Source organism: Vipera berus, assembly GCF_964194415.1.
Source record: "Vipera berus genome assembly, chromosome: 3".
NCBI lineage: Eukaryota > Metazoa > Chordata > Lepidosauria > Squamata > Viperidae > Vipera > Vipera berus.
Genome location: NC_138204.1, coordinates 85,340,324 through 85,356,258, shown reverse-complemented (window position 1 = coordinate 85,356,258; position 15,935 = coordinate 85,340,324). Strand labels below are relative to the sequence as shown.

General features: G+C 41.8%; 1 protein-coding gene across 1 annotated transcript in view; it reads right to left on the bottom strand.

The window, feature by feature from the left end:
* Nucleotides 1–15,935, bottom strand: part of PLPPR5 (phospholipid phosphatase related 5) — a gene marked incomplete at both ends in the record, with an annotated part of 83,564 nt that overhangs the window by 24,740 nt on the left and 42,889 nt on the right. Inside the window, 2 exons of the mRNA XM_081325324.1 lie at nucleotides 12,741–12,991; nucleotides 15,471–15,603. Coding sequence (XP_081181450.1) covers nucleotides 12,741–12,991; nucleotides 15,471–15,603 — 384 coding nt within the window. The remainder of the gene's footprint in view (nucleotides 1–12,740; nucleotides 12,992–15,470; nucleotides 15,604–15,935) is intronic.

Below are 15,935 nucleotides of genomic sequence, written 5' to 3'. Positions count from 1 at the left end.
ATGAGTCCACTGAGCAAGAGGTCGCTAGCGTAGCTTGCTAGCTGACCTTGAAAGGGGGGGGAATGCCTCTTCCCTCCGGCGTGCGCTGCCTTTCCCTCATAGACTTCAGCTCTTTAGTCAGTGAAGCAGGATCCCACCTTCGTCGCCACTGTTAAATAGCGGTTCTTTGACGCAGGAATGAAGACACGAACAGAGTACAAGTAACTCATAGTTTATTTCGTGCTGTGACCGTACTGAGGGAAATGGCTGCAACCAGCCGCAATATATAGTCTAGCCCTTAGGCGGCAGCCAATAGGTTTGAATCAACCATTGCCGCCTGGGGATAGCCAATTGCAGCACAGGAGACTTGTAGTCTGGGTTGCTGGAGAGCCGTTAGCTGCTCCAGCAACCCACGTGGTATTCCCTCAAAAAGCCCAGTACATAACAACACCTCTCTTCATTTGAAGCTGATATAGGTTTGTGGCAAATACAGATAAAAGCCTGGGCAGGGAAGAGAAAAAGGTATGTATTTATTGTCACTGCGTTTTTTCTGTTTTGTCAGCTCAGCACGTCTCACTCTGTTTTTCTGCCAGCTGTATTGTATTCTTATCATTGTAACCGAGATGATTGTCACATGTCCAACCACGTTTTGGTTTCATGTCTGGATCTACTATGATGTGCACATGTCCAGCCACAAAAAGTTTACTTCTCTCCTCTCTTTGTGCTGTCTGGTGAGATAGACATGTAGTCATGAGTCTTTCTTTGCTTTTATAAGTTTCTTTAATTAAAAGTTTTATAGTAGAATATATGCTTTGGGGTTTCTTTATTTTTACCTGATGTTCATCATGCATCAAATGAACCACAGTTCATCACCCTCTGATAGGGAGTTTTTGATTTTCTCCCTGACATTTATTTTCACCACTATCACACTCATCGTCCAAAGGGCTTCTGGGTGACTCGCCCATAACAGCTGAGAGATTACCTAGAGTGAAAAAGTTTCTGGCCAAATTTTAAGCCTCAGCAGGAGTCCACTGCCAGGTCTCCCAAGCTCATCCAAGAAACAGTTCCTTTTGTGCAGTTCTGGATTCTAGCAAATTTCAAGTTCTTTTAAAAGGTTAGGAGACAAGGCACACCATACCTGCTTCAACTCACATCAGTCAAGTTTCCTGTTCTCTCCACAGTGTTCCTGGCAGCCTAGGAAAATTTATGACCATGTCATTCTTCTCTCCCTACACGTGAAGGACTATCAGCTGGCCTCATCCAGCTTCCTATAATTTAAACAGGCCATTTTTTGTAAGTTGCGGCACTTTTTCACTAGAACAGCATTCCACTGGAGATCCAGAAGACCGCAAACCTTCTTTGCTTTTCGTAGGGCACTGAAAACCTGGCTTTTTGCCCAGGCATTTGAGTGAGGAAGTTAACCAACTCTGATAGCTAGTACGATTTTGTTTGTTGATCTTGGGCAATTGTTTTAACCAATGTTTAATTTTGTATGCTACCTATTCTTACTATGAGAGATGATCAGCCATGTAAATAGTTTTAATAAAATAAATATGTATCTTTATCTAGCTTTCTAGTAGTCCCACAAAGCCAAATACACATTTTTTAAAAAAAATCACATGAATTAAATAACTATTTCATCATTCCAGTCTTCCTAAACATTAGAAAATATATGACCACAAAAATAATGTAAAAAAAATGCCTGCCACTTTATCCTGTCTCCACCTTTGTAAAATTTGGAATAATTAATTTATAAGAGGGGCTAATATTACGAAAGAACGTATGACCAAGTTGCTTTATTAGATCTGACTCATCTTCCATTTTTATGTTTACCTGATGTCAGAAAAGGGGAAATATTTTCACTATAACATTCTTCCTTAAGTAATCAGTAGTAAAGAACTGCCAAGGGTAAGGAAAATGAGTTGACAGGATAAAAGCCTTTGTAGCATAGTAAGACTTTAGTTCTATGGGCAGCACTGTACAGAAATTAATGCTGTTTATTTAATGACTGCACTGTTCGATATTCTCTTCAATGAAGTAAAAACACTTGGGGGGACAGGAGCATTTGATGTTCAGGAAGCTATTAAAGACATGGCTATTCTCCCAAGACTTTGTGACAGGGTGATGCATTTTTCTTTCTTTATACATTTGGGTTGCTCAAGGTTTCTTCTCTGTTTTTTTGTACTTTTCTTTCCTTTCCCTTTTCAACTGTAAGCTGCCCAGAGTCACTAATAGTCAGGCAGACTTGACATACCAGTAACCTTATCTACATCAGGAGCAGATAGATTTTATTGGACTATAACTCTTACTACCTCTCACCACTGTCACTGCAAGGGCTGATAGGAGTGTATTTCACCCAGCCCTGATTTATATCAAGATGACAGTTTAATTCGGATAAGGTGGAAACACTTAAAGGTAGATATTTGCTGATCTGAGTAAAGAGCTATATAGGTATAAAATAAAGGAACTTAGAAATCTTTCTGGATTCAAAACTACGGTGTGGAAGCAAAACTTTGTTCCATCCATTTTCGATAACACATCATGTTGAAATTCATAATCAAGAAACAAATCTATTCCCAATTATATATGCATTATTTGCATGCTAATAGCATCAGACAGTTTCCACAGTTGGAAACTGTGGATTCCTTGGTACTCTCTGAGCTTGGTTGTTTTCTTGCAGAGGTTTCCTTACAACAGACATGTCAAACACAAGGCCTGGGGGCCAGATGCGGCCCGCGAAGTGGTTTCATGTGGCCCACGAAGCCATCCTGGAAACAGTGAGGGAACAGCCCCCGCTGCCTTGGCCCTGGCCCAGGCCGGCCGGGAGCCAATGTACAATTTCGTGGAAGCCATCTATGCTGAAACACATTCAGTCTTAGCTCCACAAGGTTGTCTGGAAACAGCAAGGGACCAGCCCCTGCCGCGTCGGCCCTGCCCCCTGGGCGCGTGCTGGGGAGGTATCACCTTCTGTGAGGAATGAAGAAATGCACCATTACCTGGAAGTGGCCAGCACATGGCCCTGCCTACTTTGGGCAGGCTAGGGGCCGGGCAGCATTGCGCTTCTCTTCAGATTCATGCCACCCAACTCAGCCTTCTTAGCACTGTGAGGAGAGCACCCCACTGCCTGCCAAAACCGGGCAGGCTGGGGGCTAGGCAGCATTGCGCAGGTAACATCGACTCTCATGCTGCTCATGGCATCCCCTCCCCCAGAGCCCACCAAGCCAGATATGTGAAGTAGGCGAGGACCATGTGCTGGCCACTTCCAGGTGATGGTGCATTTCTTCATTCCTCACAAAGGATGACACTTCCCCAGCTGCGTTTCTTGCCTGTTTTTCTCCCTCCCACCACTCTTAGGAAGGAAGGAAGGAAGGAAGGAGAGGGAGGGTCTGAGGGAAGTCCTGCCTTAGTCCTTCCCTGCTGCCCTTTCACCATCCCCTCCTCCTGGCCTATCCTGGGGGGCCTCCCATCCTATTGCTAAGGAAGCTTTGGATACAAAGCCAGGTCTCCTCACATGGAGAGGGAGTGGGCCTCCCTCTTGACTTTGCCTTCATACCCATCATGAGCAACCTGGCTAAGGAGAGCAAGCACAGCAGCAGCAGCCTTGGGGAAGTGGGGCTGGGCTTAGTGCCTTGGGTGCTTGAGGTCTGGGCTGCGCATTTGACCCCCGTGCCACTGTCCAGCCCCCCTCCCCTACATGAAAGGAACAGTGAGGCTCCTCCAGTGGACCATGCCTTGGCACTTGCCCTGGTCCCATCTCCTTCTACCAGAGACCCTCAGATCTGTCCCACTCCTGCCCAGGCCCCCATAGGTACCCTTGACGCGAATGATGTAGAGCTGGCCACGCCCACCCAGTAGGCCACACACACTCCAGCCATGCCCACCCAGTAGGCCATGCCCACCCTGGCCACACCCACCCGGCCCCCTGAGGGCAACCACAATGCTGATGCGGCCCTCAATGAAATTGAGTTTGACACCCCTGCCTTACAAGATAGCATTGTTGTTACCAAGTTTGGTAAATAAGCATCCCCAAGAAAACAACCAAACTCAGAGAACACCAAGAACCCCACAGTTCAACCCTGAGGTACAAATAGTCTCTTCTATCAATAATTGGAAACATTGGTTGATATTCATTTGAGGATACATAGTAAGGTTCACCAATTTTGTGCCAGCTGCACAGACTATTGGTGTGTTTTCAAACTCACCTCAAAATTCTGGAATAATCTTTAGTCAAGAGCCTATAATACCATCCCCTTACTAACCTGCCATACATTTATTTTATTCACACTGTTATTATTGAATATTTCAGTTAAAATAATGTGGCTTATTTTCACTACTTCTTTAAACAAATGTAAATATTATTTATATTGTGATTGATATGGAATTTATTTTTATTTTTATTTTATTTTAATTCCATTTATATCCCGCCCTTCTCCGAAGACTCAGGGCGGCTGTATGTTTTATTTTGTAAGCTACCTTGAGATATCAAAAAATAGCTAAGCAATACATTGAATATATATATATATATATATATATATATATATATATATATATATATATATATATATATATATATATATATATATATATACACATACATTTACATAGCTTTCAGTACAGCTCTCTTCTCTAGATTAAGAACAACTGAGCAGGAAGAATCTAGTTGTGTAAAACAAAAATAGAATTGTAATAATCTACTATAGAGATTTCAATTTATTTGGGCTAAGGAAGCAATACACTTCTGAAAGTACCTCTTAAAAGACAATTTGTTAGTCATGTATCTATAGTTTGGGGTTGAGTTGCAACACTAACTGGCATGAGAGGTATAATTACACACATTTTTAACCATCTACTAAGGATGCTATGTTTGGTGTAGTAATTAAGGCATCAGGCTAAAAAATGGGAGACTGTTGAATTCTAGTCCTGCCTTAGGCACAAAGCCTTGGATCATGATGAACTAAGTGAAGTGGTAAATCATGACATGGCTATATCACAATGTACAATAAATGGACTTCCAACTTCACAATGTGTTGCAAATTAAGATGGTTTTGTGATGCAAGTAGGGATGAATATTATCCATTGTTTATGGATATAGGATAGTTATTTTTTTCATATTATAAATATCTCTGTATCAGAGATCCCAAATAATTCTGGTTGCACTATTGATAAGTATAAAAAGAATTCTAAGACCCAACTATTCTTTCTTTGTTAAAATATTAGAAATTATCTTTAATTTTAATGGGGCATTAGCTGTTGATTTTATTTTATTTCTTGTCTTGAATTATAAAGTCAAAATAGTTTTGTTTTTATTCTCCCTCTCAAAGGGGAAAAAACGTTTTATATCTAGATATGAAAAAGCATATGAGGCTTCCGGTTCCGGATTTTCGGTGCTCCCAGACACGCGAGGGAATCACTCCTCGTGTTGCCTGGATTTCTTTATCGGGGGGCCCCTGTCAAGGGGTCAAAAGTTACCCTAGAGGGGCGATGAGCGGGGGAGAGGTCTCTCCAGTCAGCGGTAGAAGGGCGGCGGCCCTCCCGTCAGCTTGGAGCTACTCTCTGAACCAAAGAAGAAAGGATTGGCCAGTCCCATGGCCCATCATTTAGCCGTTTCCTGCCGAAGCGAAAAGCACAACAAAGGACTTGAAAGCACTTGAAAACTGGGTGAGAATTGCCTTCTTGTTTTCCTAATTGTCTACTTTCCCTGCCAAAAGCGTCTCAAATTTGCTTCCCCCTGAGAGGAGAGTGGGAAGGGATTTCTTTTTCCCACCCTCCTTAAGAGCGGCCTTTGTCTACATTGGGAGAGAAAAGAAAACGCCTTGTATTAAATTATACTGATTTATTGGACTTACTGCCTTTCTACTTTTGGCCCAAAGTTCCTATATTTACAGAAATGGACTATGTCTGAAAAGGTTTTGAAGTACTCTGGGGATATCTAGTGAATACTATTGGCAAACAAGCTTGCTTATATTTTGGACTGACCTTGGCATTAGGATAAAAACCTGGAACAGCTGGAGTTGAATTTGGCTTAGACTTTGTTTGAAAAATAGCCTCCACCAAGGACTATTTATCATTATTACAAAATGGAGAAGGATCAGCCACAAACCTCGCTTGACTATAACCTTATACTTGAAACAATCTACAGCAGGCATGTCAAACTCACGACGTCACGTGACGTTGCCCGACGTATCGGAACTTTTTCCCACTGCCGAAAATGGGATGGGCGCGGTTTCTCCATGATGCTCCGGCCCGCGGGCCGGCAGTTTGACACCCCTGATCTACAGAGTCACTGAGTTGTATATCTCCAGATTTAATAATTTACATGCCAACCTTGTCACAAATTGAAACCCAGACTGCAACTAAAGAATTTACACTTCAGAATATAATAAAATTGGAAGATATTACTATTGAGACAGAGGAATATAAGCACCAACTGTCCAAAGAACTGACAACTTTAAAAGTACAAGGAACTATCACTATGGCAAATAACCTTAAGGACCAACAACATACTATGGGAAAACGTAATGTGCAAGATAGTGATGTTAACATAGAGGACGTGGAAGATCAACAAAGACAGTTTCCTGAAATCCTGGATAGCCAAGCATTAATTACAAAATTGGATAAGACTCTCTATTTAAAGCAGATGAACCCAGACAGAAGAGGAATCCAGACCGAACTGAAGATAAAAGTTTTTAGAGCAAATACAGAGACTAGAACTAACAGGGCAACAACATAATGATTACAAATGGTTTGGTTTTTGTGGCCCACTGATGGCTAGATGGCCTCCTTCGATTCAAATAATATGTATTGGAGCGAAGGGAGACCTATCTGGCAATTCAAAGGACTTGGTCTGGAAACCTGACTGGCAAAAAAAAAAAAAGCCAGAGTTAGATTTTAAAAAGTGAGTTCTTAGAGAACCATTAAAGGTTATCCTTTTAGCAATCAGTGAACTATCAGGACCTAAAATAGAAAATGTTTATGAGATAGAACAGGGGTAGGCAACCTCGGCTCTTTTATGACTCATGGACTTCAACTCCCAGAATTCCTGAGGCAGCGTAGCTGACTCAGGAATTCTGGGAGTTGGAGTCCATGAGTCATAAAAGAGCCGAGGTTGCCTACCCCTGAGATAGAACTAGAATGTGTTTCTGTATCTATTAGGCTTATTTTAGACATTATAATTTGTGCACTGACATAATGGAAATTTGGTTTATAGATCCCACGTTTGATGTTAAAAGATGTTTGATTATTCTATTTAAGAATTAAGAATTAGCTAAAATTTAAAACAGAATCTGGTTGTGTATAAATAGTTGTAGATAAACATAGGCTGTGGTCCTGTCATTCACGTGTGATGTATTAGGATGTGAAACAGACAATGTTTATTAGGTAGAACATAGCTACTCAGCCACTGTGTACATGTTAGATGCTATAGTTTTTGCTGTAATGAAATAAGGGAAATTTGGGTTGTGAATATTATTTGGGATGTTAAAGGCTAAATTTGAATAATATAATATAAATTAAAATTAGGTAAACTTTAATAACAGGCCATAGATATATCTCAATGAAATTGAATTGACAAATTTTTCAACTGACCATGCTATTTCTAGAAATTTATTAGTTTAAACTGGTTGTATGAAATGTTCAGGGAAATTGAGAAGGATGTTTTGATAATGTAACCTGAATTATGTACTGAAAACTCTGTTACTGAATCTCTGATTACCCAGTCATCATGATGCTTTCTAAATACGTAGATTTTAACTGAAAAACCAATAAAACTTGTGTTTTTTTTAAAAAAGCATACGGATCATTCTAAATGTATTTCATGTTAACGTCACAGTTACTATGGTATTCTTTTCATTACATGTTCTGCATATTATTTCTTTAAAAGGAATTCAAAACTCTACAAAATCTACATGTGTTGTCATGTGTAATTTTCATTTCCCTATATAACTTTTTCTAATAAATGTGTTTTAACTCTACAAAATCCACATCTGTTGTCATGTATAAGTTTCATTTCCCTGTATAACTTTCTCTAATAAATGTGTTTTAATGTATCTTTTAATATATGGTGTTTATATGAATCTTTGAACAGAGAGCCATAAAAACTAGCACATGCTCTTTATTGCTTTTCAATCATGTTTTGATTGCTTATACCATGTAAATCCCAAAGTTGCCATTGCTTTTATATTCTCTTTCTCTCTCTCTCTCTCTCTCTCTCTCTCTCTCTCTCTCTCTCTCTCTCTGTTTAGATATTGTTATATGCATCTAATTTAACATAAAGATCTCTTTCTCTCTCTCTCTGTGGAATTGTTATGTTAATTAAGTCAGATGTATGATTTTTCAACTTACAAACCTAAATGAAGCATGCGTTAAACTAATGACATGTAATCATGTTGCTCTGGATATCTAAAACACCCCCCTGATGTCAACATCAATGTGGTCAAGTCAGCCTGCCAAGGCTGTTTTTCACTCATGCAGAAGAATTAGATGATAACTGGGACTCCACATAAAACCACATCAGCAAAAAAAAAAAAGAGGAAAAGATGTTGCCTCTTTTTTTCTGCTAGCCAAGCGTGAGTATTAATGGAAGAAAATGCTCTCTGACAGAATAAAACATTTCCCTGCTTATTTTGCAACAAATACATATTCTTATCTCTCTTTATGTATTTTGGTCAATTATTTAAATTCGTATGAAAAGGTAATTAAAAAAAATGAAGCCTGGTGCAATGGTAAGTAATTTAAGCAAGCTTTTTGCATGTTGTTATAATAGATTTAATTACGTGTGATCCAGCATACTATACCAAATCCCACTCTATAAATATATGAGCATTTTCTGCCTGCCTCTGGTACACAAACCACAGACTTAAAATAACAGATACCTGCTATAGGCAACTTATGCTCTAGAACAGGAACAGCTGCATATGTCAAAACTATATGTTGTTGTTGTTAGCTGCGAAGTCGTGTCCGACCCATCGCGACCCTATGGACAACGTTCCTCCAGGCCTTCCTGTCCTCTACCATCTTCTAGAGTCCATTTAAGCTCACGCCTACTGCTTCAGTGACTCCATCCAGCCACCTCATTCTCTGTCGTCCCCTTCTTCTATTGCCCTCGATCTTTCTTTCCCAGCATTAGGTTCTTCTCTAGTGAGTCCTTCCTTCTCATTAGGTGGCCAAAGTATTTGAGTTTTAGCTTCAGGATCTGGCCTTCTAAAGAGCAGTCAGGGTTGATCTCCTCTAGGACTGACTGGTTTGATCACCTTGCAGTCCAAGGGACTCGCAGGAGTCTTCTCCAGCACCATAGTTCAAAGGCCTCAATTCTTTGGCACTCAGCCTTTCTTATGGTCCAACTTTCTCTGCATTACATTGCAACTGGGAAGACCATAGCCTTGACTATATGCACTTTTGTTGACAGGGTGATGTCTCTGCTTTTTAGTGTGCTGTCTAGATTTGCCATGGCTTTCCTCCCCAGGAGCAAGTGTCTTTTAATTTCTTGGCTACAGTCCCCATCTGCGGTGATCTTGTAGCCCAGGAAAATAAAATCTGTCACTACCTCCATTTCTTCCCCATCTATTTGCCAGGAATTGAGAGAGCCAGATACCATGATCTTGGTTTTCTTAATGTTTAGTTTCAACCCAAGTTTTGCACTCTCCTTCTTCACTCGCAACAAGAGGCTCTTTAGTTCCTCTTCACTTTCTGCCATTGGACAGTACCAAAAGGCAAAACTATATAGAACAGGGCTTTTCAACCTTTTCATCCATTGTACCACTTTTAGGATATGGCAACATCCGAGTACCACCAGTCGCCTAGCAAGGTGTCAAAAACTTGATGACCAAAAAAAAAAAAAAAAGAAAAAAGTTATGAAGTACAGGTAGTTAGTCCTCAACTTACAACAGCTCGCTTAGTGACTGTTCGAAGTTACAATGGCACTGAAAAAAAGTGCCCCTCAAGCCACAGCCAAGCAAGACACCTGCCTGCCTGCCCTGCGGCGCTCTTCCTCCTGTCTGAGGTTTTCATTGTTGTGAGCCTTTCTGTTGAGGATTGGCAGTGAGGGTGGGGTGGGGGGGTGTTTGGTTTTTATTCCCCCTGTCTGCTGGGTGGTTGCAGCAGGTTTTGGTCACTTCACATAACCCTGGGACACTGTGACCGTCATATTGCTAAGCACATTGATTTGTGCTTTAAATTGTAAGCCGCCCTGAGTCTTCGGAGAAGGGCGGGATATAAATGGGATTTAAAAAAATGAATGAGTTGCCAAGCATCTGAATGTAAATCACAAGACCCTGAAGATGCTGCAACATTCCAGCTGATGGGCGCTTCTTCTGGGCTCAGCAGAAGCGCCGGGATCAGCGCCCAGCTGCAGCTGGAGCCTGGCGCTTCCGCTGAGCCCTGACAGCCCTGCAGCTCCAGCCGTCTCTCGCTCAGGCTTGTACAGTGCTGCCATTCCCCTCCCCCGCTACCACTTTTCTAGGATGGTCGCATACCACCTGCCAGGTGCCAATGTACCACAGGTGTTACCCGTACCACCGGTTGAAAAGCCTTATAGAACTGCAGCCTTCCTTTCAACCTTGAGAATGCCCAGAAGGAGGCATCTTCTCCTATTTCCAAGATTGCAAAGAAATCTTCCTGAACTCATACTACATTGCCAATTTAGCCAGCACAGTGGTAAAACAACAACAGTTCTTTACTCCTTTAGAAGAGGGGGGGGAATTAAAAGGTATCCTTACCCACAATGCAACTGCAAGGATAAAGTCAAAAGAAAACGTTTTCTATCTTGTTTAATCAACTGAACGGCCTGATTTGCCAAACCACCAAGTCCCGCCATTGACAATAATTTGCTTAGATACCAGTGCCAGCTAAAGTCATAAACCGCAACTGTTAAAAGTAATAAGTAAACAAGTGGCTTAATTAAAGAGGGGTAATCTACCTTTTTGTAGAAATGTTAAGAACAAAAGGAAGAACAATGGCAGTTTAAAACCGTAAGGAGATACGTTAACACATTCAACTGAACTTTCAGCATTTTGTATAGACACACATTATACACATAGCCGTTCATCACACTCACTTTGTCAGCTCAGTGTTCAGCTGATGGACAGGCTGCCTTCTATTTCAGTGGAGGAGCTTCCCTCCCCAACACAACAATATGCAGTCAGGCAGCTTACCATGAAGCTGTGATGATTGCACTGCTATCTGCAACAGGACACAGGGCTAACCATAAAGGGCCACACATAAGCCATCCACCAGATATTAGAAAGACTCAGTGTCACGGGCAAGCAACCAAATCCAGACGTGCAGAGTACGAGCTAACCATTTTATTGTATTCTGCTTATAATACAGGAATCTCCCCCTAACTATTTGCCTTCTCTTAGAAACAGACAGATAAGGTTCTACAGAGTTTAGCAGCCCTGGATCTCTTGTGGCTGTGCAACAATTCCAGGCTAATTCCCTGCTTGAGTCATCCTTCTTGCCCGGCTGGCCATTTCCCAGCACACAAGATACCAAGATTTATTTTAAGAATGGAGAAATATTCACAGGGGATTCTCCCTTCTCTAAATATCAAGCAGAGGGCTGGATATCAAAATGCCCTCTAGCTATGCTTCTTATCTTGATAACATTGATGTTATTTCTGTAGCAACGCTGTGCAACCCTCTGGAAGGATAACATAAGAACAGTTATGCAAAGCTTTGAAGCCACCTCTGGAAGCTCCTTCCCAGAGCAAAAAGAAACTGTTGCATTGCTTCTGAAGGCACCCCTTTTATCTGCCTAACGTATGGGACAGAGGAAACGGTCAGGGAGAAACAAAGCATCCTGGGTAAGAAGAACATCACCTTGGGGTCCCAGCAGGGTGAGTGCCACTGCCTCAATCCGGCCTCAAGCAACAGCATAGCTTCTGTGCCTTGCTGAGCCCAACATCGCCTCCCCAATGTGAAGTGCCCCACTGAGACCAACAAAGGCCATATCATTTGAAGCTGAAACAGCAGGCAGTGCAATCAAAAAGCAGCGTTTAGCCCTTTGATACATTTGAGAAGTGGAACGGTATTGCCCTCATTCTTTCTTCCAAAGAGCACACATTGGAAATTTAAGATTTTAAAATAGAAAAATTTTTAAAATGATCATTTGGCTCTTAGATATATGACGTTACCTAACCTAAGAATCTACTGAACGTTAATCCTGAAAGAGCCATGCACGAACTCAAAAGTAAGGTCAAAGATTCTGTGGATGGCATAAAGAAGCCAAGGTGCAAATCCTGGAGGAGAGAAATGGCCACAATGTCAATCACATCACATCACCATCTGGAACATCTGTAGGCGTAAACCAAAAGTCAACATGCCTGATATCCCTGTAATGATATAGGCCAGAGGTCCCCAACCTTTTGGGCACCAGGGACTGGTTCCGTGGAGATGTTTTACTGTGCACTGGAGGGGTCGTGGTTTTGTGTGCTGCCTGCATCCTGCAGATGGGGCTTTGCTTGTTTGTGCGGACTGGTTGCTGGCATGCCGCGGCCCGGTACCGGTCCACGGACCAGGGGCTGGGAACCCCTGATATGGCCATTCCTTCATAAGCGACTTATATTAACTTATAAAAATTTAATTAAATAAATAAAATTAAATAAATAAATATTATTATCTGATTATTACTGCAGCTGTCAAGCAAGAATGAAAGCAGGTTTTACACTGCTGCAGTGGTGACTGGGCAAAGGGTGTGGGGACATCTACAAGTTGGAGTCATCTGAGGAGAAGGCCAACAACATGAACACAATTGCCTGATTTACTTACAGTGATGTATGTTGCTGCATATATACTCAGAGCTGCTTCTTTGGAAGGAAAAGTTTTTCGGGCTTTCATGATAAGATCAGGATTTCCAGAGCAAGCCTCTGCAGCACTGATAAATTCTGTAAACTGCTGACATCCCAGAGCTGTGTAATTGGGGTTGCAAAGTGCAAGGAAATGAGGTGCTAGATTCCCAGTTACTACTTGTCCAGCATTTACAAATATGTCTGTTGCAAAAAGTCCAAATGCATAAATGCCTAAAGAAAGGGAAGGAAAAGAAATAATTGATTTGTTATTACAATGGTGCAAGAAAATGAATAATCTGATTAATAATATTAATAAAAATGTTTTGCATATAAGCTTGGTGAAAGGGCCACTGCTAAGAGAAAATGAAAACAGCATAGAACTTTGTCCTGTCTTTGAACATATCAGTGTAGACATGCTAATTTATAGTCTTGATTTATCTTTAGGTGTGTTATGTTTGTAACAGATAGAATCATTGCTCCTCTCTCTTGGTGTGCCAATGAATATTGGGTGTGTGTATGTGTTTCTTTACTGCTAAATTTTTGATCCTATGAAATGTCTGTACCCTACTCCTCCTGGGTCACAAAGGACTTTATAGATGGTAACTAGTTCTCTGAACTACATCTAGAACCCTACTGGTAGTAAATTCAACTCATGATAATGAAATGTTCTGTTGGCATGCTGTGGTATGCATACTCATAATTAATTCCCTTAGCAGCTACATTCTGGGTCAATTGCTGCTTCTATGTGTCCTGGTCCAGATATGGGTGCAACTGGTGTGCTGGATGAATTTGTAACTTTTATTGCTACATATCTTCTAAGCAGGAGCTGTGAGTTCAAAGAGGTCCACAAATTGTGCACCAGTTCTAAAGGGGGAAGCGTAATCTCAACCCATGGAGCTCTTTATTCCTCTTCCCAGATTCGTATGATCCAAGTTCCCGTAACTACTCAAACTTGCACCTGTACTTCCTTATCCACTCCTGCACAGCTTCTAAGTACTGGGGCAAGTCCTTGACAGAAGATCTGGTTGGACTGAGATCGAGATGTCATCGATGTATTGGTGAGAGCTGACGCCAAACTGCTTAATTACCTCACCTAGCAGCCTTATGCAAATGTCAAATGGGGTGGAGGTGAAAGCACATATTTTATTTATTTATTTTATTAGATTTATATACCGCCCCTCTCCAAGGACTCAGGGCGGTGTACAGGGCAATTAAAATGCTAACAACACACAAGGTATAAAAATTAAAATAAGATTAAATCAATAGCCCTAAGTAATAAATACATTCTAAAATTTAAAATTTTTAAAATTTAAACTCTAAAATCCAATCCCTCAGTCCAGGCCGGCCTGTTCAAACAACCAAGTCTTCAGGTCGCGGCGAAACGAGCGAAGGTCGGGAGCCATCTGGAGCTCAACCGGAAGCTGATTCCAGAGGGCAGGCGCACCCACAGAGAATGCTCTCCCCCTGGGGGCCACCAGTCGACATTCCTTGACCGATGGCACCCTGAGGAGGCCCTCTCTGTGGGAGCGCACAGGATGATATGAGAGGTCTCTCGCCTGATTCTTTTTCCCTGTCAACATTGTCTGGATCCAACTACAAAGAAAGAAGGAGAACAGTAGTACTGTGACTCCCACTCATAATGCCCCCAAATGGTCCAGAAGGATAATATTTAGAAACCACTTAGAGATTAAGATGAACCAGGATGATTGCACTATACCAGGGGTAGGCAACCTTGGCTCTTTTATGACTCGTGGACTTCAATTGCCAGAATTCGTGAGCCAGTGCTGGCTCAGGAATTCTTGGAGTTGAAGTCCACGACTCATAAAAGAGCCAAGGTTGCCTACCCCTGCACTATACCATCCCGGTTTCCACCAGGGGTCAGTAGCAAATATAGCCAAAGCCTTCTCAATTCTATGTCCTGATTTGAAATCTGACTGGAAAGAGTCTAGATCACGGGTGTCATACTCGATCATGTCACGCGATGTATCATGACGTATCTCAATGTTTTTTGCTTTTGCGGAGCCGGGATGGGCGTGGCCTGCACATGACGTATCAGGCCCATGGGCCGCCAGTTTGACACCCCTGCTACAGATGCTCTGTCATCTCTAGAGCCCTCTGTTGCTGCAGCCTGGCCACCTTCTCAACAATGTTCCCCCCAAAAGGGAACGGTTGGAGACTGAATGAAAATGGCCAGGCCTGTCAAATCTAACAGTCTCTAATTTTAATAAGGTAGAGAATCTATTGCTAATTGTGAACCTTATCTGTTCCCTTACCTGCATGTAACCTGGCAACAGTAAACAAAATATCAGTCATTTCTGACATAGCCAGCCAGTATGCCACAAATGCAATCCAAACCCTCTTTTACTTCAACAGTGATCATGCCATTCTATGCAAGCTGGGATCCCTACTCTACAGACCACCTTGCTAATCCACACGTTGTTGCTTGCATCTCAGCAATACAGAAGTATAGTAGATGCAATGAACTGATACAAACTGAGAATGTTGGTTTTTCAATGGCATCATTTGGGGCTACAACCTTATAAACACTCAAGAGCAGAGTTCATTATTAAAGGAGTGATGAGAGTTAAGATTATAGTTTTATATGGGAACCTCAAGAACCCACAGACAACTCAACTGATCAGGAGGTTTACATAACTGGATTACATATCCTAGTGCGTGAAGATTAGAAAATAACACCCAATATTCTTACCAAGGAACCTGACAGTCCTGCGCACCAGTGGGTTTATATAGCAACAGTCTCCAGTTAATATTGTTTTTTCTTGGTTTTCAAAATCCTGTGTGGCCATCTGTAAGCAAAACACTGCAGTTTCCCCAACAATAATCTGGAAACAATAAGAAGAGGAAGCATTAGATTCCATAAATACAAAACAACACTACACTAAAGATACATTTAAATCCATTCAGACAAACTCTAGTAATGAGATGTTGTTGTTGTTAGCTGCGAAGTCGTGTCCGACCCATCGCGACCCTATGGACAACGTTCCTCCAGGCCTTCCTGTCCTCTACCATCTTCTGGAGTCCATTTAAGCTCACGCCTACTGCTGCAGTGACTCCATCCAGCTACCTCATTCTCTGTCATCCCCTTCTTCTCTTGCCCTCAATCTTTCCCAGCATTAGGCTCTTCTCCAGTGAGTCCTTCCTTCTCATTAGGTGG